Source organism: Dasypus novemcinctus, chromosome 27 (assembly GCF_030445035.2).
Source record: "Dasypus novemcinctus isolate mDasNov1 chromosome 27, mDasNov1.1.hap2, whole genome shotgun sequence".
Lineage (NCBI taxonomy): Eukaryota > Metazoa > Chordata > Mammalia > Cingulata > Dasypodidae > Dasypus > Dasypus novemcinctus.
This window is the reverse complement of record NC_080699.1, coordinates 34,821,061-34,846,384: the sequence shown is the minus strand read 5'-3', so window position 1 is coordinate 34,846,384 and position 25,324 is coordinate 34,821,061. Positions and strand designations below refer to the sequence as shown.

Here is a 25,324-nt window from a genome sequence, read left to right as displayed (position 1 = left end):
TGTTCACTTTCAGTCTTCCAAACTGCTGATTTAGTCACACTTGATTTATTCCTGACCACCCCTCCCAGCACCCCAAAACAAAAAGTATAGTCCCAAAGAGTATTTAAGAGATCAGGCCTGGCTAGCCACCTGTCCCTTGTAAATTCAAAGAGACTTTAAGGACGAAACATTGAAGACAGAGACTTGATGGCAACAAACCTTTTTCTGCCAAGAAATGGCACTCCCTTGGTCTCACAAACATTTATTCATTCCACAAAAGTTTACTGAGAACCCACTATATGTAAGGAATTGTGCTGGGTGCTGCAATGCAGAAAGGCTGAAAAAGATTATAGATGGCCCGATCTGAGCTAGTCCTCAAATAGTTTTTCAGATTTAACAGAGAAAGACAGAATGCCCCCTACTGGCTCATTTAGGGAGCTGAGAGTATGCATGAAATCTGCTGTTCTTCTATCAGCAGAGCATAAACTTTTGCCTTCCTCAAGTGAGCCACCATAAGTAAATAAGGCACGTTAAAAAAAATGACCCCCTTTATTGAATAAAGTAAAGCCACGACATTTCATTTGGTAACCTGCTCAGAATTATAAAAATCAATCCATTTGGCCCAGCCCATACTGCCCAGGGCAAAACTTCCAGATAATTCTAATCCCATCATGCTCTGTTCTTATAAACTGCATATAAAAAATGTCTTCAGCATCCTCAACAGGATGTGCTCAGTGCGAAGCGTATCAGAGCTGGATGTGATGTTTATGTCCTTGACAAGCCTCGATTATCCAGGTCCTTTACCTGCAACATAAAGATGTCACTTTAATATCTACAATCAGATCAACTTTAGAGAACTTTCCTATTGAGGGGGTTCACCCAGAGGGGAAGGGATTATGTTGGATTCTGCTGCCTGGTTTGGTAGTGGTTAAAGACTAGCTACTCCTCTGCTTAGCCTTTCAGAGTACCTCTGAGGAGCAGTATAAATGATCTCCCCTCCAAAAAGACCAAGGATTCTCAATTTTATGTTAAGAGATATATAACACCCTCTTTTATGACTCCCTGGCATAAATTCTTCAGTGGGAGAGAAGAAAATGTAGTTTGAAAACAGAAAAACACTTTTACTTTTTTTCCAGCAAGCCTGATAACCACTGAAGCAAATCAAGTCAAGCCCCACTTGGGAAAATATCACAGCAACAATCGTCAAAATGATAGCCATGCTGTCATTGTTTTATTATTTATATACATATACATATATACACATATATATATATATATATATATATATATATATATATATATATATACACACATGTTTGTTTTTTTAATAGTGAGCTCTATTTTAAATTTATTTCTTCCTGGAGGTTCCAGGGCCAGGGATTGCACCCAGAACCTCACATGTGGGAAGCCAGCACTCAGCCACAGAGCTACTCCTCCCATTTATTTATTTTAATAAATAAAAAATATTTTTTTATTTTTATTAAAATAAAATAATGACATTCTGAATGAACTGCAAGCTACTTTCCAGGCATAGGTGTCTTTAGCAAAGTTCCCATTTAAGAAACATGTGGCCCATTCATTTCAGCACCAGAACGAATATGCAAACATGAGAGCTGCTTTCTGAGACAATGCAGCATCTGCCCACCTTGTATATCCTAACCAGCCAATGTTCTGTGGTATATGCTTCCTCCAGGACATCAAGCTCAAAGTCCTTATTCCCAATCTCAGCATTTCGGACACGGTCAAAGCCTGGTGGACGCTCTAGAAGGGCACAAAAAAGGAGACACGCTTCTTTATAATTAAGTACAAGATCTACTAATAGGATTGTTATTCCTCAGTCAGCAGTTTGGTTGCAAATAGTATGGCATGCAGAAAAGGATTCAGGTAATAAGGACAAATCGAGTGTTACCCTAACTCAAGTTCTCTCCAAGAGGGTTGGCAGAGTCCATGGAGCTTATCTCTTCTAAGAGCCCCTCTATTCCTGAGGACTGTCATCCAAGAATCCTGGAGGCCTGTGTGACACACTAGTAACCCTTCCATGGATCAGAGAAGAACCTTTCAGATGTCAGAAATCAAAGGCCTGCATCCACTTTAGAAATGCTTCTGGTACAAAACCAAGTTAGAGGGAAAGGCTTAACCTGATCAAATTATTCTCAAGATATTTCTCTGGGGAGCAGATGTGGCTCAAGCAGTTGAGCACCCACCTCCCACATGAGAGGTCCCAGGTTCGGTTTCCAGTGCCCCCTAAAGAAAAAACAAGCAGACAACAAGCAGAAAACAAGCAAAAGCAACAAGCACAAGCAAAGCACAAGCAATGGGCAGGAACGAGCAAATAGACAACAGAGCCACTGGCGGGGGTGGGGTAGATATTTCTTGGAAGAAATGAAAAATCCTTTGTCTCATTCTATCCCCCTTCATTCCTTTAGCCATTATAATGTCCTTTACTGAAAGGCAATAAAAAGTAGTGGATAAAAGCACAGAATTGGAGCCAGACCACCTCAGTTTGAATCCAGACCTTACCACCAGTTCTGTGACTTTGGGCAGTTACTTAACCTATTTGTACCTCAATTTCTTCATGTATAATAGGAGAATAATAATAGTATCTACCTTTTGGGCTGTTGTAAGGATTAAATAAGCTAACAAATGTAAAGCACTCAGAGCAGTGCCTGGCATATGGAAAACACTTTTCATGTCTCAGCTATCACTGTTGTTACCCTCATTAGTGCTATTATGAATCACTCACTGGCTTCTGTGTAGACCTGGCCAAAGCGGTAGTAACACATCTTGTACATGAGGCAGTTGAGCAGCACTGGAGAACCCTCACGGTCCACACGAAACTCTCCAGTCGGAGTGTAGTAGTCGTGCTCCTTGATATGTTTGCCTGTGTCTGTGCTCCCTCCAATCCGAACCATCCACAGAAACTTGTTGATATCTAGGGGGAAAAAACATGGAACTTCTACATAACAAAGGCTGCTGGAGCTAAATCAACCAATGAGAAGGTCACTATTTCTACAGAAATTCCCCCAAGTTATTTTTTGAATAGGTAAAGGTACCATTTAATTCTAACTTGTAAAAACAGGAATGAAAAGATACCAGTGCTTCAAATATAAAATATTCCCTATACAGTATTAGACTCCTGAAACCTCTACTGTTGGTCCAGGCTTAAGTCAACAGCTGAAATTGGTCCTAAGTACTAGCTGTAGTTGTCCTGTCCAATACAGTAGCTACTAGCCACATGTGGCTACTGAACATTTAAAATGTGGCTAGTCCAAATTAAGATGTATTATAAATATAAAATACACATTGGATTTAAAGACTTAGTCCAAAAAAAAAAAGTGGGCAAAAATGTCAGTAATTTTTTAAAATATTGGTAACATGTTAAATAATGTTTTGGATATATTCAGTTCAATAAAATGATTTAAAAATTGCCTCCAAAGAATCACAGGCTTTGGGGAAATCAGTTGCTATGCATTTCATTGAACACTTAATAAAAAAAGTATTGCTGACCAAATGAAAAGATTCCAACTGCACTATTACAAATGGTTTCAGGGGATATTACAGTGGTTAAGAACACACAATGTGGGATACAAACTACCTGGGCTTGAATTATGGCACTGCCACTTCCAGCTGCATGACCTTGGGCAAGTTACCAAAGCTCACTCTCTATGCTTCAGTTTCTCATCTGTCAAATTAGAAATATTAAGACTATCTACAATAGAGTTGCTATGGCATTTTATGATTAAGAGCATGTAAAGCACTTAATATATTAACTGGTAAACAATAAGCATTCAATAAATAATATTACTATCCTCATGTAGTGTCAGCATTCTCGCCTTCATTTTACAGATGGAAAAACTGAGGCACAGAGATTAAGTGACTTGCCCAGGTCACACAGCCAGAAACAGGACCAAAAACAAATCCCCAGAGCATCAACTCAGCTATCCTACAGCACTGGTATTTAGCTTCCCAGCAGGTGTGTCTGATGCAAAAACCTGACAAGCTTTAAGAATGGAAGAGTGAAAAATAAAAGGTATTATGCTCTAATATATAGATTGAAGTGAGGAATGCACAACTCTGTGATTATAACAAATGCCACTGATTGTACATTTCAGGTGGATTTTATGATTTATGAATACGTTTCAACAAAACAGATTTTTAAAAAAGTAACAGGAATTGTGGGAAGGACAGCCCACTGCTCAAACATGACTTTGTTAAAAAAAAAAGAAAAAGAAGAAACTCTCATCCAAGATAATCTGAACAATGATCAGATTTAAACATTTAATTATAGATTTGAGTATACATTTAATAGAAAATGACTAATATGACATAAACATGACTTGCAAAAGGGCAAAATTTTGCTCATGACATTAATATCCAAAGGAAGTTTAAATTAAAACCATTCAAGAAACACAGTAAGATGTGACCATGAAATAATGAGACTCTTTTAAAAACACAATAGAAATTTTTATACCCAAATAACCATATATGCTCCCCCTCCCTTCTTCCCCCCTACTTAGAAAATGTAATTTTTGGAGCTTATGTCACTTAGCCTAAAAATACTCAAAACATTTTAGAATTCCTGATTTGGATTGCCATCAAAACCCATCATATGTTTTTTTTAATAGACTTAGGAAAGGCACATCTTTATTCTTTCAGATAGATGTAAATTTTTGAAATAGCCAGAAGTGATCTAGAGTCAAGAATAATGACCAGAGAGAATGGGGGGGGGGGGGGGGAAGAGGATGGGCAATCAAGGCACTACATAAAATGATTCAGAAAATTGAACAGAGAATTATATGACCTGGCAATCCCACTTCTTGGTATATACCCAAAGAACTGAAAGCAGGGACTCAAATAGATGTGTACATCAAAGTTCCTAGCAGCATATTCACAACAGTCAAAAGGTAGAAGCAATCCAAGTGTCTATCAATAAATGAATGGATAACCAAAACACGGTAATATACACACAAAGGAATATTATTCATTTATACAAAGGAATACCTGCTACAACATGGATGAACCCTGAGGACATCATATTGAGTTAAACTAGCCAGAAACAAAAAGACAAACATTGTATGATCCTGTGAATCTAACTTTAGTATCTCTTAAAGCTGAACACATGCATTCCCTCTAACCCAGCAATTCCATTACTGGGTATAAAGTCTCACCAAAAAACATACACAAGAGTGTTCATAATAGTGCTATTCAGAACAGTCCCAAACTGGAAACTCTATAAATATCCATCAGCCCTAAAACAGATACACTGTGATACAGGAACAAATTACAACTACACATATATAGTCTTACAAATATAATACTGACCAAGAAAGCCAGAAAAGAGAAGTCATTGTACTACTCCTATTTATATAAAGTTCAAAAACAGGCACAATTTTAGTGTATATATATATCAAAACTTATCAAAATACACACATTAAATATGTGCAGTATACTGTATATCAATTATGCTTCAATAAATCTGTTTATAAAACAAACAAATGAGGATAGAAACCAAAATAGTGGCCATCCTTGGGAGTCCATAGCAGATACTGCAAGGGATGTGAGGAGGAATTCTAGGACACTAGAGATGTTGTACTTATTGATCTGGGTGCTGGTTACATGGACATATTCCTTTTTTGAAAATTTATCAAGGTTTACATGTATAATATCTGCATTTTTTATATGTCGTACTTCAATATGAGTTTACTTTAAAAATCTGTACAATCGAGACCTCCTTGCAGAGGTGCCCAAAGATGTACTTACCAAATCCAATGGATGTGTCATGATGATGGGAACGAGTGTTGTTGGGGGGGGGAGGGGGGGGGAGAGGGGGGGTGGGGCTGAATGGGACCTCACATATATATTTTTAATGTAATATTATTACAAAGTCAATAAAAAATAAAAAAATTAATTAAAAAAAAAAAAAAAAATCGAGACCTCTTGACCTCAGCATTATTTCTTTTCATGCTAGTTACTCTGTCAGGTGTTTCATATGCTAATCTCCTTAATTTCACATAAAAAATTATATGTTCCAAATAATGACAAATAATGATTTCAGTGGTTCTAAGATTTCAGGGGACTGTCTCTTTCTACCCATATGTGTGTACATTTATATAAAAACATGTACAGGCAAATATATATATACATTATAAAATATATACACATACACACACACATATACAAACACACAAATATATTTCTGGAGTATTTTGGATATATTATTATTATAGAGAAAACCTATACCCAAATAGTTCAATTGCTTGTGAAAGTTCAAGAATGTTGACACATGTCCCTGCTATCATCATTCTTCCTCTGCTTCTACAAGCCACAAAGGAAACCAGTCTCATCAATTTATACTTACACTTTATATATACTATCTGGGTGGACTTGTCAGGGCTATCTACATTGGAAGCCAGAAATAATCTAAAATATTAACTTTAAGAAGCAGCCATATATTCAAAAGAAAATTAAGATGGAACCAGGTAATTATTAACTGCAGGATAACAAAATTATTTGAGATAAGAAATGTAACCATGGTGTACTAGTTGGCTCAGCAGAACAATATTTACACAGTCAGGATTTTGAAAACACTTGATCTGGATTTTACCAAAAATTGTAAATTAACTACATTGAGTGAGAAGACTGAAACAGGGAAAAAGGGGAAAAAAGAAGCTAAATTCCTCATTTACTATTATAAGAATTTGATAGAGTATATCTAAAACTGATCAATCAATAAGTAGAATATATATATTATTTAGAAATATGAACATAAGTACTAAAAAAAACAGTTGAAGTATTAATTGTTTTGGAGACTGATTCTAAGAGGACTTAGGATTAACATTATGGGACTACCACTTTTTATTTTAAACCTCCAGAATCATTTAACTTTTTAAGAATAAACAGATATTACTATAATTCTTTAAATTTTATTTTTAAGGCATAAAATGGTGTTTGGATTATTCTTCTTAAAAATATCTTTTTACCAACAGCTACAGGAAACATGGTAACATATAACTTTTAATACATATATATATACACACACACACACACAAACACATTTTACACTGGCAGATAATTTTGTATGGTTTAGGCCCACTAATGCTAAATTTTATTTTCATTTTTATAAATGTTGTGTTTTTTGTTTGTTTTACTGGTTGTGGAACTACTCCTGATTACATAATTATGTAAATCTGCTTACTTAATGAAAAAAGCTTACAATTACTTGTTAATATTGGGGGGAAAAAGCAAACCTTGAAAATAATGAGCTTCAAATTCCTAATACTTAAGAACTTCCCAACTAAGAAATTATTTTGATAAGATGTTAGTTAAAATGCCAGAAAAACAGGAGATGTGTCGATTTTTCTTGGAATCCATGCCCTGTAGCTAGAAAGAGAATCAGGTACATTACCATCAGAGGAATACCCGGTGAGGCCTCCAAAAATGACCAGCACATAGCTTACATCAAGCTCCCTCATGATCTCATAGGCTTTTTCTTCAGTGGATGCCATTGCCTAGAAAAATAAATTCAAGTTTCTCAGAGCAAAATCCCAGGACATATGAGCCCCTCCACGGAAGAAAGTTCCCAGTAGACCTTGTGCATCAAATACTCAAAGGATCCCTCCACCTTACCTGCCCAACTCGAGAAATATGGGTATTATTCCACGTGTTATTGTCCACTAATATTGTCCGATTTGCCATAGCTGTAATCTGGTAGCCATAATCCCACCATGACATGACCTTCGCATCCTGAAAGAAGAAAGGGAAAATAGAGATGGTAGGCTTCTCCACTGACTCCAAAAAGCAGAGGCAAGAGAAGGGCATCTTTGATTCGATAGCAAGTGAGATGTGGCCAAGGAATCAGTTTCTTCACAGAGTAATGGATATCTAATCAAAAGATAAATCTCAGCACAAATTACACAATCCAACATTCCCAATGTTTTTATCCAAGATCACTTTATACAAACAAGCATAATAGGTGGGAGGTATAGGGGCATTATTTCCAAATAACTGCTGTCACAGTTTTATAAATGACCTTTTAACAGTATCACAAAAATTAGTTATTAAAAAGACAGGAAGAAAACATAAATCATGGAATACGATGGGCAAGGATTGAAATTCTGAAAAGTTTGACTCCTTAAGAATCCGACTTAGAAGTACTATCCCTACTAGCTACTGCAAAGGAAAGCTAATCACTTTAGATTTCTCAAAAGGTATAAACTAAAAATTTAAAAGCAGTTATCATTAAGTAGTTTATGGAAGATTTATACCTTTTCTTCTCACTTCTATTTTCTGATTTTTCTAAAATGAACACGTATTATTTACTTGTAATTGTTTTCTTCTTCTTTTAATAAATGCTTTTTGTAATTGGGATAGTCTACCTTACAATAAAATCACCATCCTGTCACTACTGTATGTCCAAGAAGAGTCTAGATGATTATCATTAAAGAACAAAAGAAATCCCTGAATGGAAGGGAGGTTGGCTATAGGACTTTTAAGGCTCTTTCAAGACCAGGGTCCCATAGTTCTAATCTGTCCAAGCTTTCCAACCATCTAAAAGCTAACATCAAATGTCTCATCCTTCCCTCCTTCCCTTAATGCCCCTTCCCCAGTCTTCACCTCTGGAGTATTGTGACGAAGCCAATAGTATGCTTCTCGGAAGTCATCAAAAATGATCCTACTGCCATCCCCACCCCGGGCAGACAGCACAATGGAGGGAGAAGAGTAGGCCTCACTGGTGACCCAGGTTGAATGGAAAGTGTAGGTGATGAGAAAGAAAGCCATGACCAAGATCATCCCACTTGCCACCTAAAAAGGAAGAATTATATAGTAAACCACACTAGATTCATACAACACAGGACAGTCAACAATGCACGGGAGAGGAATCAAAAGAATTCAGGGGAGATACGAGTCAATTCTGACCGTTTATGACAGCTCTCTACTTCCTCCCAACACCCCCCCCACCAACACACACACACAGTCTTCCAAGCCGTTTCTTAGCACTGCTTAATGCTCACTTCATTCTTAATAGGGTAGGTAGAATCCTGTTGCTTCTTGTTCTTCTTGTCTGGACGACTTATATCTAGATTCTTCATATACGTGGACAGCACCTGGGAGACTCCAATGCCAGAAAGAATGCACATAACAGGCGCCAACACTAACATGAGACGCACCTGAAAGAGACAGGAAGCACAAGCATGTTCTCATCCACGCTTCACAAATGACAGATTTCAACCTATTACCAGAACATGTTATCAATCTAGGGCTTTTCTACCAACACGATTTTTCAATGAAAAAGAACAAAGTAGAAAAGAAAACACTTGATACACCTACAGAAATAGAAGTTTATGTTTCTTCAACCTTGTTTTAGTTGTATCTATGTGTATATAACTATGTGTCCATAATAAATGATATAAACTTTATTTTTCAACTGTCATTTGAGATCAAAAAAGTTTGGAAAACAGTCTAACTAGTAATATATAAAATCCTTTTCTTTTAACAATCAGACACTGGGTAATCCTCCCAGACCATCAAGAAAAAAAACATCTTTTCCCTGTTTGAAGACACCCAAAAAAATAGGAGAAGTACAGGCTCACATTCAACAAATGCATACATGTCTCTCTAATGAAGATATGAATCCAAGCAAGTTGACCCCACAACCAAAACATATGTGTGCTACAGACAGTGCTGAGAAGGATCAACAACTGATAGTAGTTTTGGAAATCAGCCCTACAAATACTCAGACAAAAGCATATGCACAATGTTCAGTAGTCTCTGAATCCTGCCAGGCAGGAAGAAAAAGGCACCACAGAGTTAAAAGTGGAAAAGGTTTGCTTGGACTGGAGCATTCCTCACCATTACAGCAGAAAAGTACATGCTGGTCACACCATACATGATGATGAAAATCCGGGCATCAGACAGGTTGCTAAAGCAGTAATAGAGGCCAACTACAAAAGAGGGAAGGGAAAGTAAGCAGCTAAGCCCTGTAGGTAGAAACCTACAAGGGAAAGTATCTTCATTATAGGACTGGTTGATTCTGCATTTAACCCAAGAATTCCACTTCCAGGAATATATCCTGAAAAAAACAATCATAGTTACATGCAAGGATTTAGATACCAAGATGTTTATTAGAGCACTTTTAAAAATAACAAAAAATTAGAAGCAACTTAAATGTCCAAATAAGGAGTTAATGAATTAAAGTATATTTCTAAAATGTAATAGAACACATCAATTAAAATAGTGTTGCAAGAGATTATGGGCCATTTGTCTTCTTTACACATCTCTATGTGTATCATAAAGATTTTTACTATAAAATAATACTAAATACTAGAGACATTATGATGATTCTTTATGAAGAAAGAAATTTTACCATCTCATTTTATTCAATAAATAACTGGATGAATATACATCAAAGTGGTTTTTGTTTGTTTGTTTTTTAGGAGATACCAGGGATTGAATGCAGGACCTCGTATATGCAAGGCAGGCACTCAACCACTGAGCTACACCCACTCCACTAAATCAAAGTATTAACAGTGGCTACAGATAGGGATGAGAACTATACTGCAATTTTTACCTTTTTCCTTTTTCCTTGTCTATATTTCTTATAATAAATTACTTTCATAATAAGGATTTTTAAAAAGCTCTAAAAGTTATATTATAAAAGAAAAAAAACACTACCATGAGTAAATTCTAAAACATATCTAGACTGGCTAAAAGATAACTTAATTGAAAGGCTTTACATTCAGCTTTGCCTATTCTTCAACTTCAGTCATGCCAAGAGCAGAAATGAGTGAGGTACAATAATAAAATAAAAACACCTGAATAAAAATTAAAGTTGAATTTTAACTTATAACACAAATATGACAGAAACTGAAAATATAACAAAACTGTGAGGCTCTGAACTTGCCAATATCTACAACTATCAAACTTCATATCTGTATGTTGCTTCAAATATTAGAAATGTGCTTTAGCCAACCTTTGTGCTGCACAGAGTAAACAGGCAAAAAACCAGCAAACCACAGATGAGGGTAGATTACATAATTTTAACTGCATGGTGATTCTTACGAAGGAGGACACATAGAACTCAAGGCTGACAGACCTGGAAACATGAAGACAAGGAGCTGCAGGTCGAAATAGTATGAGGACCAGGTTGTGGGCTGATGCTCAGAAACAGAGGCAATGATGGGGATGTTGTTCTTAGCATAAGAAGGATCTAGCAATGAGTAGAAACGTCCCGTCCACGGAGATATTTTTCCTGTCAGCAAAGAGGCAACAAGTATTTCACCAACACTTCTGAAGCAATCTAACATCTGATACTAGCTAATCATAACTTTACATTTTAATAATACTCTCAGAGTCAAGATTTTTGTTTAAACGCTGATAATCTGAGAACTTCCCTCCTTCCTTTCTTTCAAACTCGAGAGTATTTTTTTGCAGAGCCAGCACAATAAAGTCTATACGTAAAACTCAGAGAGAGGTAGGGAAGCAGAAATCTAGTCAGTTCTAGCCCAACTCTAGAAATTCAGTTAATGATGTCTTCCAGTACTGCTATGAATCAGTCAATACACAGACTCGGAAAAAATCAAATCAGCCTTTCAGAAGAAGTGGGGAAAGAAAGAAAATATGGCAAGCCAACCAAACTAAGCAGCCAGATTTTAATTCATATGGGATTAGATGAGTGCCACACTGGAGGGGAGGGCAAGCAAATATTTATATTTCTCCCACCCTACAACAGAAAAGAAAAAAAATAAAAGAGGAGAAAAATTATTAAAGTAAAATGAAGTCCTTTCACCACGTACAGTTACTCATAGATTAAAAGCAGCTCTACCAAGACACTCTGTTATGTCGAAGCCAAAACTGGGCTGCCAAGTGGACTGAATGTGAAGAAGTCAGAGTTTGTATGCTTGAAATGAAAAGGAAAATAAGAGGAAAAGAAAGGATATTTCTGGGGTCAGGATATACTCTAGTTTTTTGGAAGTTTCTTCTAAGCCCGTACCAATCTGCATTTAATATGAAAAGCTGTGAGCCTTCTCTACCTGTCAGCATGAGGAGCGCTCCCACGGTGAGAAGGACAAAGCCTACCAGGGAGATGACACTCCGGAAAAGGACTTCAAATTGCTGTGGGTTCAACTTGCTGCGCAGGTAATCCACAAAGGCATGGATCTGGCAGAGACCAAAGACCCCAAAGGCTGCCATGTGCTCTGATGAAAGAACAGGCTGTAGATGAAAGCATATGTACAGGGATGATGTTAAGGGAAAAAATACACGGGTCCACAAGTTAGCAGTAACATTCTGATGATGTTCTTTCATAATTTTTAACAAATGTTCCACAAAAATGCAAGGTGTTGGTTGGTGGGATGATGTATGGGAATTCTGCACATTCCGCATGATTGTGTCAGCTCAAAACTTCTCTAATTAGAAAAAAAAAAAAAAAATGCATGGGTCCAGCCCAGGTTTGAATTATTCTGACCTAGTTCAAACCAAAGGGTCACACAAGTTCTGACACAGTCATGCATCAGGAGAGGGTCTAATTTACCTGCCACATTTTCAAAAAAATACATGTAGTTCCTAAACACAATGTGCACTAGGATTATCATTTCTCTGGCCTTTGCTCAGGCTAGTTCCTTAGCCTGCATTGCCTTTTTTCCCCTTGTTTTCCCAAAATACCATTCACTGACATTCTCAAACTTCAAGGTCCAAAGGAAATACCATCTCCTTCTAATCTGCCAAACTGGAATCAATCACTCCCTGTCTCACGTAACTTTAAATCTCTTCCAGCACTTTCTCATTCTTTATACCAATACTTATGAAACTCTAATGGGCATCACAATTACCTGGGGGTGGGAGGTTAAAAAACAGATGATGGGACTTTCTCTCTGCATAGAGGGGCCTGCACCAAATCTTGGCATGTATTTCTGTCTTTCTGTCCCATTTCTCAGGAAGCTGTGTTCTTTCCCCCATATCCCAAATAAATTCTTTTTACTGCTCTAACTAAAAAAAATAAAATTTAAAAATAAAAAAAAAACAAAAAAACAAAAACACAGATGCTGGGCCTCAACCCCAGAGTTTGTGTTTCAGCAGATACGTGGTGGGACTCAAGACTCTGCATCTCTAACAAGATCCCAGGTGACAATGTTGCTTGTCAAGGAACCACATTTTCAGAATCACTACGCTAGAGACCATATACCATAATTGGCTGCATGTATTTCTTTTTCACCCCCAACCCCCAACAAAACTTTCTTAAAGGACCAGGACCATATTTTTACTCTTTTGACATTTCCCAGCTATATAGGAGGTGATCTGTAAAGAAAAACTTGCTGACTCCTGGTAAAGGGTTCCAATTTCCTAAGAATTTTATATGAGAAATCAAACATAGCCTATCATTCTCTGCTTTAATAGTTGTCGTTAACCCTATGGGATAATTTTTTTTAAAAGGTTGGTGCTTTGCTTCATAAAGGATGTATATTTTGGCCTCATTAAGAATTTTATGTGTCACTGCTATTAAATGGGGGTTATTAGAATTACTTTGATCACTCACGTCCACTCAGATGAACCAAAATATCCCACCCCCTCCCCCAAACCTAAGCCAAAGTAAGGAAAACTTTCGGGAGCAAATATTAACTCATTCTTGGAAGCAGACAAATAGTCCAAGAACAGAGCTGAGACTAAGTCTTACTCTCTTCATCAGAAGGCCCTCTATGATATATCAATCAAGAAGATGCTGCTTAGGAAAAGTGGACGAAGCTGCAAACACACTCCATCTAGGGCTCACCTGGAAACCCACAAAAGAGATCTGCATGGACAGGATGGTGCCCAGGCAATACACAGTACAGTAGGCCACATAGATCCGGTGGGAGAACCGTCCTGTGAGCATCAGTACGAGGACGTGCAGCGGGATCAGGTTGATCAGGAACACGTACCCTCCCCATGAAGAGACCTGGCAGGATAGGAAAGAAGAGTTGCTAATAGCACTTCTCCACAGACTACCACTCATATGCCCTCGGAGAGCACCTGTGACCTTTTTAAAGAACTTCTCTTTTCAGTAACTATAAACTTCATTTATTCCAAGTGGCTTATGGAATTTAATTGACTCAACTTTTTTAAACAGAGTAACCAAATTCACACCCATTACTGAAACTCCATCCCCTGCTCCCATGGTTTCTGATGTCAGGATCACAGAACAAGGGGGACCCAACCCCTCAGGGTTAGTCTAGTCGCAGTCTACTCCAATGTCACACACAGGATTTAGGACCATGTGGGAAAGGTGAGCAAGTGAAGCAGTTAAGTGAGGAAGTCTGGGTAAACAGAGAAAATATATTGGAAAAGGGAAATTTAAGGGAGGCATACCAGAAAAGGAAGTTGAGCAATTAGTATGAGCCCATAGGAAACACAGAATTTGGAGAATTTTGAAAATTAAAAACATTGTCTCTATCTTGCTATTACACAATGGATATCCATGGCTGCCTGAGATTAAGCTTTATATGGAGGCAAGAGACAGTAAAGACTTCCAGTCTCCAGTCCCTGAACTCAAAGCCCAAGAGCTACTTCCAATTTATATTAGCTGATCCCAACAGGCACTCAATCCTAGAGGGACCTCTGGAAGGAAGGAGTGATAAGTTACCATGTAGAAGTAAGCCAGTGCACATTTGGCCGCCCAGTAGATGGAGCCAGTCTTCACTGCCTTGATCCACATGTAGTAGGTGAGCAGCATACAAAAGATGGCAATCCCTGCAGAGAGAACACACTAAAAATTCAAGAAAAGGCCATGTTCCAATAATGCTTAGGAATTTTTGGAAAAATACTGCTTGGATTCTATCTCAGAACTACTATCTATTAATAGTGGTCATTTTAGACGACCACTTTAAATCTCTTTCTCTCTGTTTCCTATAAAACTGTTGTGAAGACATTTAATTAATGCATGGAAAGCACTTAAAATAGTGCCTGTCATAGAGTAAGCATTCAGTTAGATTTGGCCATGTTTATTCTTTCCAGGAACTAAACTCCCCCGTAGTATAATTCTAAAGACATCCCTTACCATCATGCACCATTCTGACTCCATGTCTTAGCACAGATTGTCCTTATACCCTACGTACTTCTTCTTAATATGTATCTAATGAATTCCCAACTTTAGGGCCCAGTTCAACCTCAACCACTTCCAAAACCCCTTTCCTGATCCCCAAATCTGAATTAATCTCTCTTCTCCCTACATTTCCAAAGTACTCTGTTCATGCTTCTATCACGGCCCATATACTATCTGCCTGTTATTAAAGTTATTTTTATAGGGATATATTTGTCTTCCTTAATAGATTATGAGCCAACACAACCTTATTCATTATCTCTATTATACCTTAAAAGATGAACCAAAATAATCTTATTCATTATCTAAACTTTTAATACCTACCACTAAGTTTCTAGATAACATTCAATGAATATGTTGCAAATAAGCCAATAAAGTCATTACAGTTTTAAGGATAGCCATTTGCTTTAGCTAGGAAAATAAAGCAAACGATTATAATGTTACAACAATAGGACCATTCAACACCAAAAATCAACTCAACTTTTATGAGTTCAGAGATGAGCCAACGGCCTATAAGGTCAAATAGCTACTCTTCTAGAGAGGATGACAGGAAAATAAAAATTTGTCTGAGGTCTCTTCCTATCCATTTCTAATCTCCACACTCCGTACTACTTTTGCAAATGGTAATTTGAATCCAGATTCTACTGCACTTCGCAAAACTCTGTTGCATAGTGAGGTGAAGAGACCCCCTTCCCACTTCAAAACCTTACCTTCATTGTCATAGGAGCCAGCCACAGATCGGGAGATATATCCAGGAACAACAGCAATCATGGCAGCAGCCAGAAGCCCGGCCCCCGCATCCTGGAAGGAAAGAGGGGTGGCAGAAAGTTAGCACCAATAAACTATGGCAGAGGAGAGCAGAAGATCCACTAGTCCATTCTGTTTATTTTGGGCCCAGAGAACAGTCCAACGATTTCCAGGGTAGATGTGAGATGACTAGGAATGTTCACAGCACAAGAAACTAAAAACCTCTCAACCTATTCCCCATGATGATATTAAGTCTGAAATTGAGTACACATATGCTGAGGACAAACAAATCACGTGAGCTGTCAAACATGAGACAATGCCCCAAAATGGGCTGTTTGGCTGTCAGTGTCCCCAGGTATATCAGTCCCTATCCTTAACGATATCTGCACGTCACAGGAACACCAGTCACACCTCTAAAAGCCATGCAAGGACAGTCGAAAAGAATTATTGTTATTTGAGCTAAAAAGCCAACAAAGGTAGGTGATAATCTACCTGGACTGAAGATGCCAGGAGCTTAGGTAATAAAGTTGGAATATCACCAGGCAATCTGTGAGCTCAGGAGAGAGGAGCAACAAAATATAACTCACATTCCAAAAGAGTAAGGACTTGTCTATTGATAAGAGTCAAGTTTGGGACAAGGGCAACAAGGAGAAGGATAAAAAGCCTTCCAAACTAAATTCAGGTTTCCCAAGACCTCCTACTACTTTACCACCTCTCAGGTATCTCCCTGATACCACAGCCACAACTAAGAACAGCATCCAGGGAGCCAGGATCAGCAAGGCTGAAACCTGGAAAAAGACAGACAGCTTTATGGAGTCAATTACGGAAGCCAAATGGCTTTAGAATTTAAAAGTAAATGTTTAAAAAAAAAATCAACAAATTGCTAATTGCCTACTACTTCCATAAGGCAAAAAACCACTGTGGAAAACTTCCTGTAGTTTTATACCCCCTCCTAGATTCTGAAGACTTCAAAATGTAAACCTCAAATTATGCATTTTTTAAACATTGTTTTCTTTATGCAGCAATTTACATTTGACCTTCGGATGTTCTCTCATAAGGATAAACAGTAGCTAATGATAAGAAACCACATATTCTAGGGAGGAGTGGGACAGTATCCAATAATTCAGCCTAACAAAAGCTGTCTTTAGCCTCTCTGGTTTCTTGCTCTCCTTAAGGCTCTCAGCCCCCCACCCTTTAGCATCTATGAGAGGGGCTCCACAACATTCATCCCCAAGCCTCCTGTCACCCCAAATCCTTCACCTTGAGCTCTTTGGTAAGGTGGTACGTGACGATGGTGGTGAAGGAGGAGAAGAGAGGGGCCAGGAACACACAGACATTCCGAATGTCGATGGTGATGTGGAAAAAATGGAGTACATGGTAGATTGCAGCAGAGGTGATCATTAAGCCTGTAATAGGAAAAAGAAACTCCATTAGACTGTCCTAGCAAGACAAGTTAAGAAAAAGGAGAAAGGGTGAATTCAAAGTATTAATCAAGTGACCACACAGGTCTAGACAAAGCACCAGAAATACTACCAGCAACTGAAGTAGGCCTACAAAATTTCTCTCCTAAGGATTCAATCAGTATGCTGAATGTATGAAAAAACCATCCATCTCCATTTTCCCACCACATTCTATACTGCACGCATATCTATATAAGATTCACTTTTAGGAATCTGTAATCAAGATGAAATTACAAGTGCTGCAAATGAAGCTACTAGAGAAAAAAGAAACCATTCTATAATATACAAATACCTTGTTTCTGTTTAAAATAAACAAATCCAGTTCCCCTCACCTGGGTAAATTGTTCCTCCAATGATTCGTCCCAAAGGGTACCAGGCCCGGTCATCAAACCAGTTATGGAATTTATAAAACCCCTCCTCAGCCAGGAAACGGGTAGTCCGATAATTAAAGTACCTATAGCAAGAAAGGAAAAAAACTGTGTCTTCTCCTCTTCATACTCAAATACTTGTACCAATTTGCAGTGAATTTTGCTGCTCAGGTTACATCATTACTGAAGAACTTATTTTCCATAAGACCAACCTAAAGCATTACTCCCAATAAAAACCAGTTTGGTACCAAAAATGATGCCAATAATGAAAATCGGTTTACATCACCATGCTTCTCCTCATTCTAGCTCCAGGTCTGTCCCAGCTAAAGCAATGCATCTCTCATTAGGAACTGCAACTGGAGACTTAACATCACAACAGTGCAGTCCAGCAGGATATTTCACCAGACTGGCACATGGTAGGTATTAGGATCAGAGAGGATTCACGTACCCAAAAGACAAGGCAGCTGAGGTGTTGACACCAATAAATTGTGACCCTTTTTAAGTGACAGGAATACACAGAAGCACAATTCTACACCACGTGCAGGACCTATGGCTAACTTCACGGGACGAGCATCCCTGAAGATACTGGTGGAACACCACAAACAGGATGAAAGATTTTTAAACCACTCCACAAATAAACTTCTTCATGAGTGTTTAAACTCTTAACAAGGTCCATTCATATTATTTAAAATGCTCTGAACATCACCATAAATAGGAGTACATTAAAAAAATATCTGATATAAAATGCTTAGAGCTATTCATGGAAGGACATGGTTCTTTAGGTCCAAACTGTGTAACCCCTTCTCTCAAATTTCTCATTTAAAAAGAATTTTTTTTTTTTAAAAAGGGAAGGAAGGGAGGGAGGGGAAGATGAGTGGATGGAAGCAAGGCAGGCAAAAAGAAAAATTAAAAAGTACTAAAAGGGTCTCAAACTAAGGACAGTTTAATTACTAGAGATAATCATGACTAACCATCCTTCCTGCCTGCCCCCCAACCTTATTTCTTCCTTGGTCAGTCAAATTTTAGCAGCTGAAATAAGTAGCAGATGGCAGAAATCTCTGTCCTGTTTGTCACTGATGAATGTAATTTTGGTTACTGTCAGAGACAGAAGGGATGAGGGTAGCAGGCAGTCAACACCAGAACTGTGTCCTTTATCTAACAGTAGGAGAAACAGAGTGAGACAGAGAAAATATACGTTAGTGAAAATAGGTCCAGACTGGGGTCAAGAAACAGGAGACCTAGTCCCAGATGTCACCAAATCATGAGCAACTCACGAACACCTGGGCCTCAGTTTTCTCCTCTGCAAAATGAAGCATCAAGTTGCATGATTTTTACAGTCCCTTATAGCTCTATGATTACAGATCATGAAACTGTTCCTTTCCCTGACCATCTCACCTCATTCAGAAGGTCTGAGAAAGAAGACAGACAGGTGATAAAGGAAAACACAAAAAGATGTAAGACACCATATTTGTGAGAAAAACAAAATTGATTGGGAGGTCCCCCAAAAAACTGTCTGTATGTCTCCAAAGTACTTTCAAATATCTACATAAATCAAAATGGTAAATTTTTAAATATGCATAGATATTATACTTTTGAACCAATGCTCCACAAGGTGAACATATTTTTAAGATATCAATGATACTCTGATAACTTGTAATATTATATTTAAAAATTACAATTTTTAAATAAAAATTAAAATTTTTTTATTAAGTCTTAACTTTAGGCAATATAGTATAGTAATTAAGACACCAGTCTCTGGAGTTAGACAAACCTATATTCAAATCTTGACTCCTTGGTAAGTTATCACAGGCCTCAGACTCATTAGATGCAAAAAGGAATAACTGTACCCACATAAGGTTATTGTAAAGATTTAGAAATAATCTGCAAGTGGATGTGGCTCAAGCAGTTGAGCCCCCACCTCCTACATGGGAGGTTCTGGGTTTGACTTCCGAAGCCTCCTGAAAAAAGAAAAACAAGGAAAATAAATGAAAAAAACAACCAGAGAAGCCAATGTGGCTCAGTGGTTGAGCACCAGCTTCCCATATACAAGGTCTGGGTCCATCAAAAAAAAGAATCTGAAAAAAAGTGTATGGCGAACATAACAATGAATGTTAGCTATTAATATTACAGAGGGCTTTCACCTGTATCTTTTTTATCTAATAACATCTTTTATCGAGCTCTGAGTCTTAAATTTCCCTCAGTACTTTAGAACTTAACTGGTAAGCCCAATGCCTTTCATATAAATTGTTAACAGGAGAAGAGAAAAAAAAAAAATCTCATGGATCTCAAGTTCATGACTTATGATTTTCTTTTAAGCCTTGAATATACACCAGATACCTCCCCCTCAATCTGCATCATTAATTTTTCCTTTTCTTACTTTTATTGCAGTAACATATATACAACTCAAAATTTCCCATTTTAACCACTTTCAAGTACACAAACCAGTGATATTCATTGCTTTCACAATATTGTGCTACCATCACCAATATCCATTACCCAAACTTTTCCATCCTAGACACTCTGCTCCCATTAAGCAACAACTCCCCATTCCCCTCCCTCTGACTCTTGGTAACCTGTACCTACTATCTGTCTTTATGAATTTATTTATTTTAGGTATTTTATATAAGCAAGATCAAACAATATCTGTCTTTTTCTGTCTGGCTTATTTCCCTCAGCATGATGTCTTCAAGAGACATCATTTCTTCGGCATGATAACATTCCATTGTATAGTCCACATTTTATTTCTGTTGATGGACACTTAGGTTGCTTACACCTTTTGGCTATTGTGAATAATGCTGCTGTGAACACTGGCATACACATATCTATTCAAGTCCCTGCTTTCAATTATTTGGGGTATATGCCAAGAAGTGGAATTGCCAGGTCATATGATAATTCTACATTCTACTTTCTGAGGAATCATCAAACCGAGTTTCACAATGGCTACACCAATTTACACTGCCACCAACAATATATAAGGGTTCCAATTTCTCTGCATCCTCAACAACATCATTATTTTCTGTTGTTGTTTTTTAATAACCACCATGCTAGGGGGTATAAAGTGGTATCTCATTGTGGTTTGTATTTGTGTTTCCCTGATAACTAATGAGGTTGAGCATCTTTCCATATGCTTATTGGCCATGAAAATTTTCTTTGGAGAAATTTCCAGTCCTTCACCCATTTTTAAACTGAAAGCTGACTAGAATTTGAATCTGAAACCCATGAACCTGAATGCCTCCCAGAGGAAATAATTCCAGGCCAAGCAAAGGTACTCACGGATCAAACTCATGGATTACACTTTCAAACCTCAGGACAGCAAAGAGACGGGTGGAAAAAGCTGCAAAAAAAACCCCAAAGAATTAATATTTTAATGGTCACATGCCATGAAAGAACAATAGTAGGCAGACAGTAGTATTACAGAAATAATAGTAATACTCAGTAAAGAGGTCACAGGAAATATAAAATAATTTCTGAATACTATTTATCCGTTCTTCCTCACATAGAAGAAACAAAACAAATTCTCTTTCCCCAGACAATCAATGACATACACATTTTCCACTTAGGTGGGACACATTTTAACTACTAACATAAGGCCGATAACCTTGCATTCACCTACTAATACCGCACTCAACTTACAGGGTCATCTTTTATATATATTTACTCCTCCTCCGCAACCCCAACTAACCTTACCTTGGTACAAAGAAAGAGGTTAGGCAAACAAGGCTAAACTTATGACATAGGAAGCCTGAAAAAAAATAAGTTCTCAAGAGACTTGCAAAAATACTAAGGCAGGCACCTAAGTCGAAATTATAAAATTCAGTATCCAAGGTCCCCAGTACCTCTTTCAGCCTGAGAAAATAGAATGTGCATAGCATGTTTCTCATTCTTTCCCAGATGATCACTAGTCCTGACTTTCATTTCTTTATCCTTTTTTTATTTGCTTTCACAAAATTACACTAATGGACAGCAGGGAAAAAAAAAAAAAGCCTAACAATCTGCTGAAAAGAACAGGGCATTTAAAGAAAGCCACTCTTGTCAAATTCAAGATTTTCTTCTTTCCATCCCCAAAGAAAGAGAGGCCCAGGTACACACTCACATAATACAGCAGCCATTGACAGAATGAGAAGCTTCAGCAGTGTGTCCTGCTTCTCATAGGACAACCGCAAAAATCCCAGCTTAGTCATCTTGACATCAATATGTGGCAACAGATGACCCCCAGACAGCTAAAAAATAAAAGGAAAGGTCAAAACCATAGGATATTGAACACGTTCTAATTGGCCTGATTAACTTTCATATTTTATGGTGGAAATAATCAGAAAGGAACATGAGCTACCCAACAGAGCAGAGCGGATCTAGGTTAATACTAATCCCCAAGCCTTACCTTCAGTATAACCTACTGGCAAAGAAGCAGGTAAAGTATGTCCATGTGTCAAGTCTAAAAAGAAGTGCTCTGAAAATAACTCCCATAATTCTGCTTCCTATACTCTCTCAAAGCTACCAAGAATATAAGCATGAATGGCAACAATTTGGTACAACAGGAGTAAAGAGAAAACACGGAAGTAGAAAAACGGAGGTGGAAGAGATGCAAACAGGAAAGATTTGAGAAATAGAAAAAAAATATATTGAAATGGAGAAAGAAAGCATTCAGGAAAAGGCAGGAATGTGTGAACGAAAGCAAGGAATGAATATTAAATTCAACAGTGAAAGTAGAAAGGAAATAGAAATCATGACTGAATCGGCACAATTTCTAGCCCCAAATGTAAGCTTCAACTGACTGGCTACAAGCTTCTTTCTATTCCAAATTCCAAAAAGTTGTAGGATTAACTAAAAGCATAACTGATCATTAATGCAGTTACAATCATGGCATTCAAGAAGAAGGAAGAGGCACATACGCACATCACTCTGTACTTTAAATCTCATATATCATATTGTAACTACTGTTCAGATCTATACCCTCCTTCAGTCAGCTGTGGGAAAGCATCTCTATAACATTTAAGCAACTGATTTCATGACACAGAGAAAGCTCATGGCTCTAGCAGAAAAACCTTGGGGGTGGGGGGTGGGGAGAATAAAATAAAATGTTCAAGGAAGCAGTCTGTAGATCTTTCAGCAAGATAATCAGTTGATGGATAAGAATGATTTATTATCATAGGAGGATAGCTATTTCTGTATAAAATAGTACTGCCTTCTTAAACAATAAACTGGGTACTAGCTGCTAAGTAATAAAGAAAATGTAGCATTATCAAGACTGTGCAGAAAACAAATTGAAACCCGCATCCCTCCTAATTTTATCCCACCTTTTCCGGAGGAATGGAGCGGGAAATGACATTGGACTTAAAAGAGGAAGACATGAAGAACCATACATTCACAACTCCAATCCTGTGAAATCAAGCATCTTTTCCATCATAAACTGTCCTAAAGAACAGTTTTGCGTGTGTTTTTAATTATAATCCCTAAAGCAAAGCTTATCTTGCAATCAAAATAAACATCTAACTCCAGGAAGTCCTCAATCGAGCCAATCTCTCAGGTTTGTAGCTGTTTTTTGGAATGCCTGAAATAGAAAGAAACTTAATGCCACTGAGCTGGTAGGAGGAACACACCTAGAAGAGTAAACAGTGGAAATGAGACCTCTGGGACCTCTATCTGAAAACTGATAGAGGAGGCAGTAACTTAAGGGAATTCCCTCAAGGGAATTTTCATCGCGTCCTTTCACACATTCACAAGGCAAAAAGGGCAAAGACACTTTTCTTAAAGCACTTAGCATCCATTCTCCTCAACTGTGCCCTACAAGCTGTGACATCCTTGTCCCTCCCTAGTTCTAACGCCCCAAATTGCAATTTCCCCACCCCCATTTCCCTACACGCTTTTCCACACCCTCTCATACTCCCCTTCGCCCCAACTGCTCTTTCCTGCAAGTCCCACCTCTCTATCCTACCCCCACAGACCTGACACTTCTGACACCACCCACAGTGGAACACGCCACCACCCTAAGCCCTTTCCCCTCCAGGACTCCCCCCAAGAGCCAATCTTGCCCACACCCTCCTGGCCCACACGACGCCCCAGGCCCACGACTCACCCCACCTTCCCACCCAGACCGTCACAGCTTTCCATCCTGGGATGTCTCCACACCACACCCCACGCCCCCTCCCCTGCAAGACCCTAAGTTCTGCTCCCTCGCATCAGAGCCCCGCCTCCTGCACTCCATTCAGTGCCACTGACGCTCGAGACTGCGCCCGCCGCCGATTCTCAAGTTAGAGCCTACCGCCGTCTGACCTGGCCGGCGTTCCTCGCGAATCCGCCTGGCTCCCTTTGCCATCCGTTCGGTGGCGCAACCAACCCTGGCAGCGGCCGAGTCCGCCCCTGGAGCCGCTCCCCATTGGCGGGCTTAGCGCCAATACGACACTTCGGAAAATTGATAGGACAGTCTGACTGTCTATCAGATCCAGAGGCGTGGACAAAGCCGCATCCCCTGTTCTTAACTGGACAATAACTAAATCATTCAGCGGTCTGGAGGCGGGACTGTGTGCTCCCGCCGAGCTGTCATAAGCCCGCGCGTGAGAACGGACAGCGCAGAAAGAACACGGGCCAAGCAGTTTGGTTGAGAGCGGAGGAGTGACGTGTCGGTCTGCGGACTGGGAAGGAGAGGTAGTTGGAAGGTGTAGCGGGTTGAGCCTGGTCATGTGACCGGAGCCGGACCTATTCTGGATAGTAGGCCGAAACTACAACTCCCAGAGAGCCGGAGTCTGAAGCCGTTCTTCGTTTCTCAGGTTTTTTTATGGGGTTGTTTTGCCTTATTTAGTTTTTGTTTTAAGAAATTGGCCTTATGTTTTGTAAAGTCAAAGGAGATCGGGGCCATTTTCCCAATGAAAACGCCGACGCTCCCTGATCCAGACCGTTAAATCTTGTATAGGATTTGTCTGCTAAAGAATTCAAGAGCTCTTTATTTTTGGACAGTGCTCCGGGAAACTGTGATGCACATGGGTGCCCTCCCTAATTTTACGGAACACTTCCCTTTCTTATATCCTTAATTTCGTGAATGAACATTCCTGGACCTAAAGGGATCGTGGGTGTTGACCTGGAAGGATCTCTATTACCCAACTAGTAAGAGATCGCCACCACCGCAGAGCTCACGGCCTTCAAAGCAGTTGCTTCTCTCCGGGGAACCAGGAGACACCCCTTTGTAGGATAGCCTAACTTGCCTTTCCATTCTGTCCCCACCCCACAATGTTGCTGAGGAGGGGAGCAAGCAAAATTTTAGCAGCCAATTCCATCTCCTCTCAGACACACACATGTACATCTACACACTTCCTAACACTGCAGTGAACAGAGACTGTTCCAAAGAAAATGAGAGCGTAGGGCAGTGTTTAAATTTGCTCCCAGCGCCACTAATTTCCCATTTACTCTGCAATCAATGCAAACGACCACGTTTATTGGAAGTAATGTGGGTTATGAGTGGGAGGCTCTTTGTCTCTTCAGAGATAACCTAAGCTGTCTGACTTGTGGGTGTGAAACGGTAAGAGGCTGCAGTCCTGCCCTTAGTGACAATGGCAACAACTCCAGTCCCAGGAAACAGTTTAACAATGCAAGGGCTATAAACTTTAAGTATTTAGGGAAAATGCAAACCAAATATGCTAAAAGCTTATCTAGAATGTATGAAGTCCATGCTAAAGGGTTACCTAGGATGTGGAAAATATATATGCTAA

The 25,324-nt window shown here is 38.8% G+C and overlaps 1 protein-coding gene across 3 annotated transcripts; it reads right to left on the bottom strand.

Annotated features, from left to right (window-relative positions):
- Positions 1-509: 509 nt before the first annotated feature.
- STT3A (STT3 oligosaccharyltransferase complex catalytic subunit A) lies at positions 510-23,976 on the bottom strand. Of its 3 annotated transcripts, none has more exons than XM_004469252.4 (18): positions 23,895-23,976; positions 21,718-21,844; positions 20,898-20,958; positions 17,589-17,710; positions 17,057-17,202; positions 15,760-15,850; positions 14,594-14,700; positions 13,745-13,909; positions 12,009-12,189; positions 11,072-11,227; positions 9,829-9,920; positions 8,991-9,146; positions 8,593-8,781; positions 7,606-7,722; positions 7,385-7,487; positions 2,723-2,911; positions 1,625-1,740; positions 510-783 (listed from the first exon to the last, which is right to left on the bottom strand). In XM_004469252.4, the coding sequence occupies exons 2-18, from the start codon at positions 21,803-21,805 to the stop codon at positions 745-747; spliced, it is 2,118 nt and encodes a 705-aa protein (XP_004469309.2). In that variant the 5' UTR covers positions 21,806-21,844; positions 23,895-23,976; the 3' UTR covers positions 510-744. The 3 variants fall into 3 exon arrangements, with proteins under 3 accessions (XP_004469309.2, XP_012384784.2, XP_071068499.1); XM_012529330.3 differs by having other exon boundaries at positions 23,884-23,966; XM_071212398.1 differs by lacking the exon at positions 23,895-23,976 and adding an exon at positions 23,841-23,859.
- Between the last annotated feature and the right edge of the window lie 1,348 nt (positions 23,977-25,324).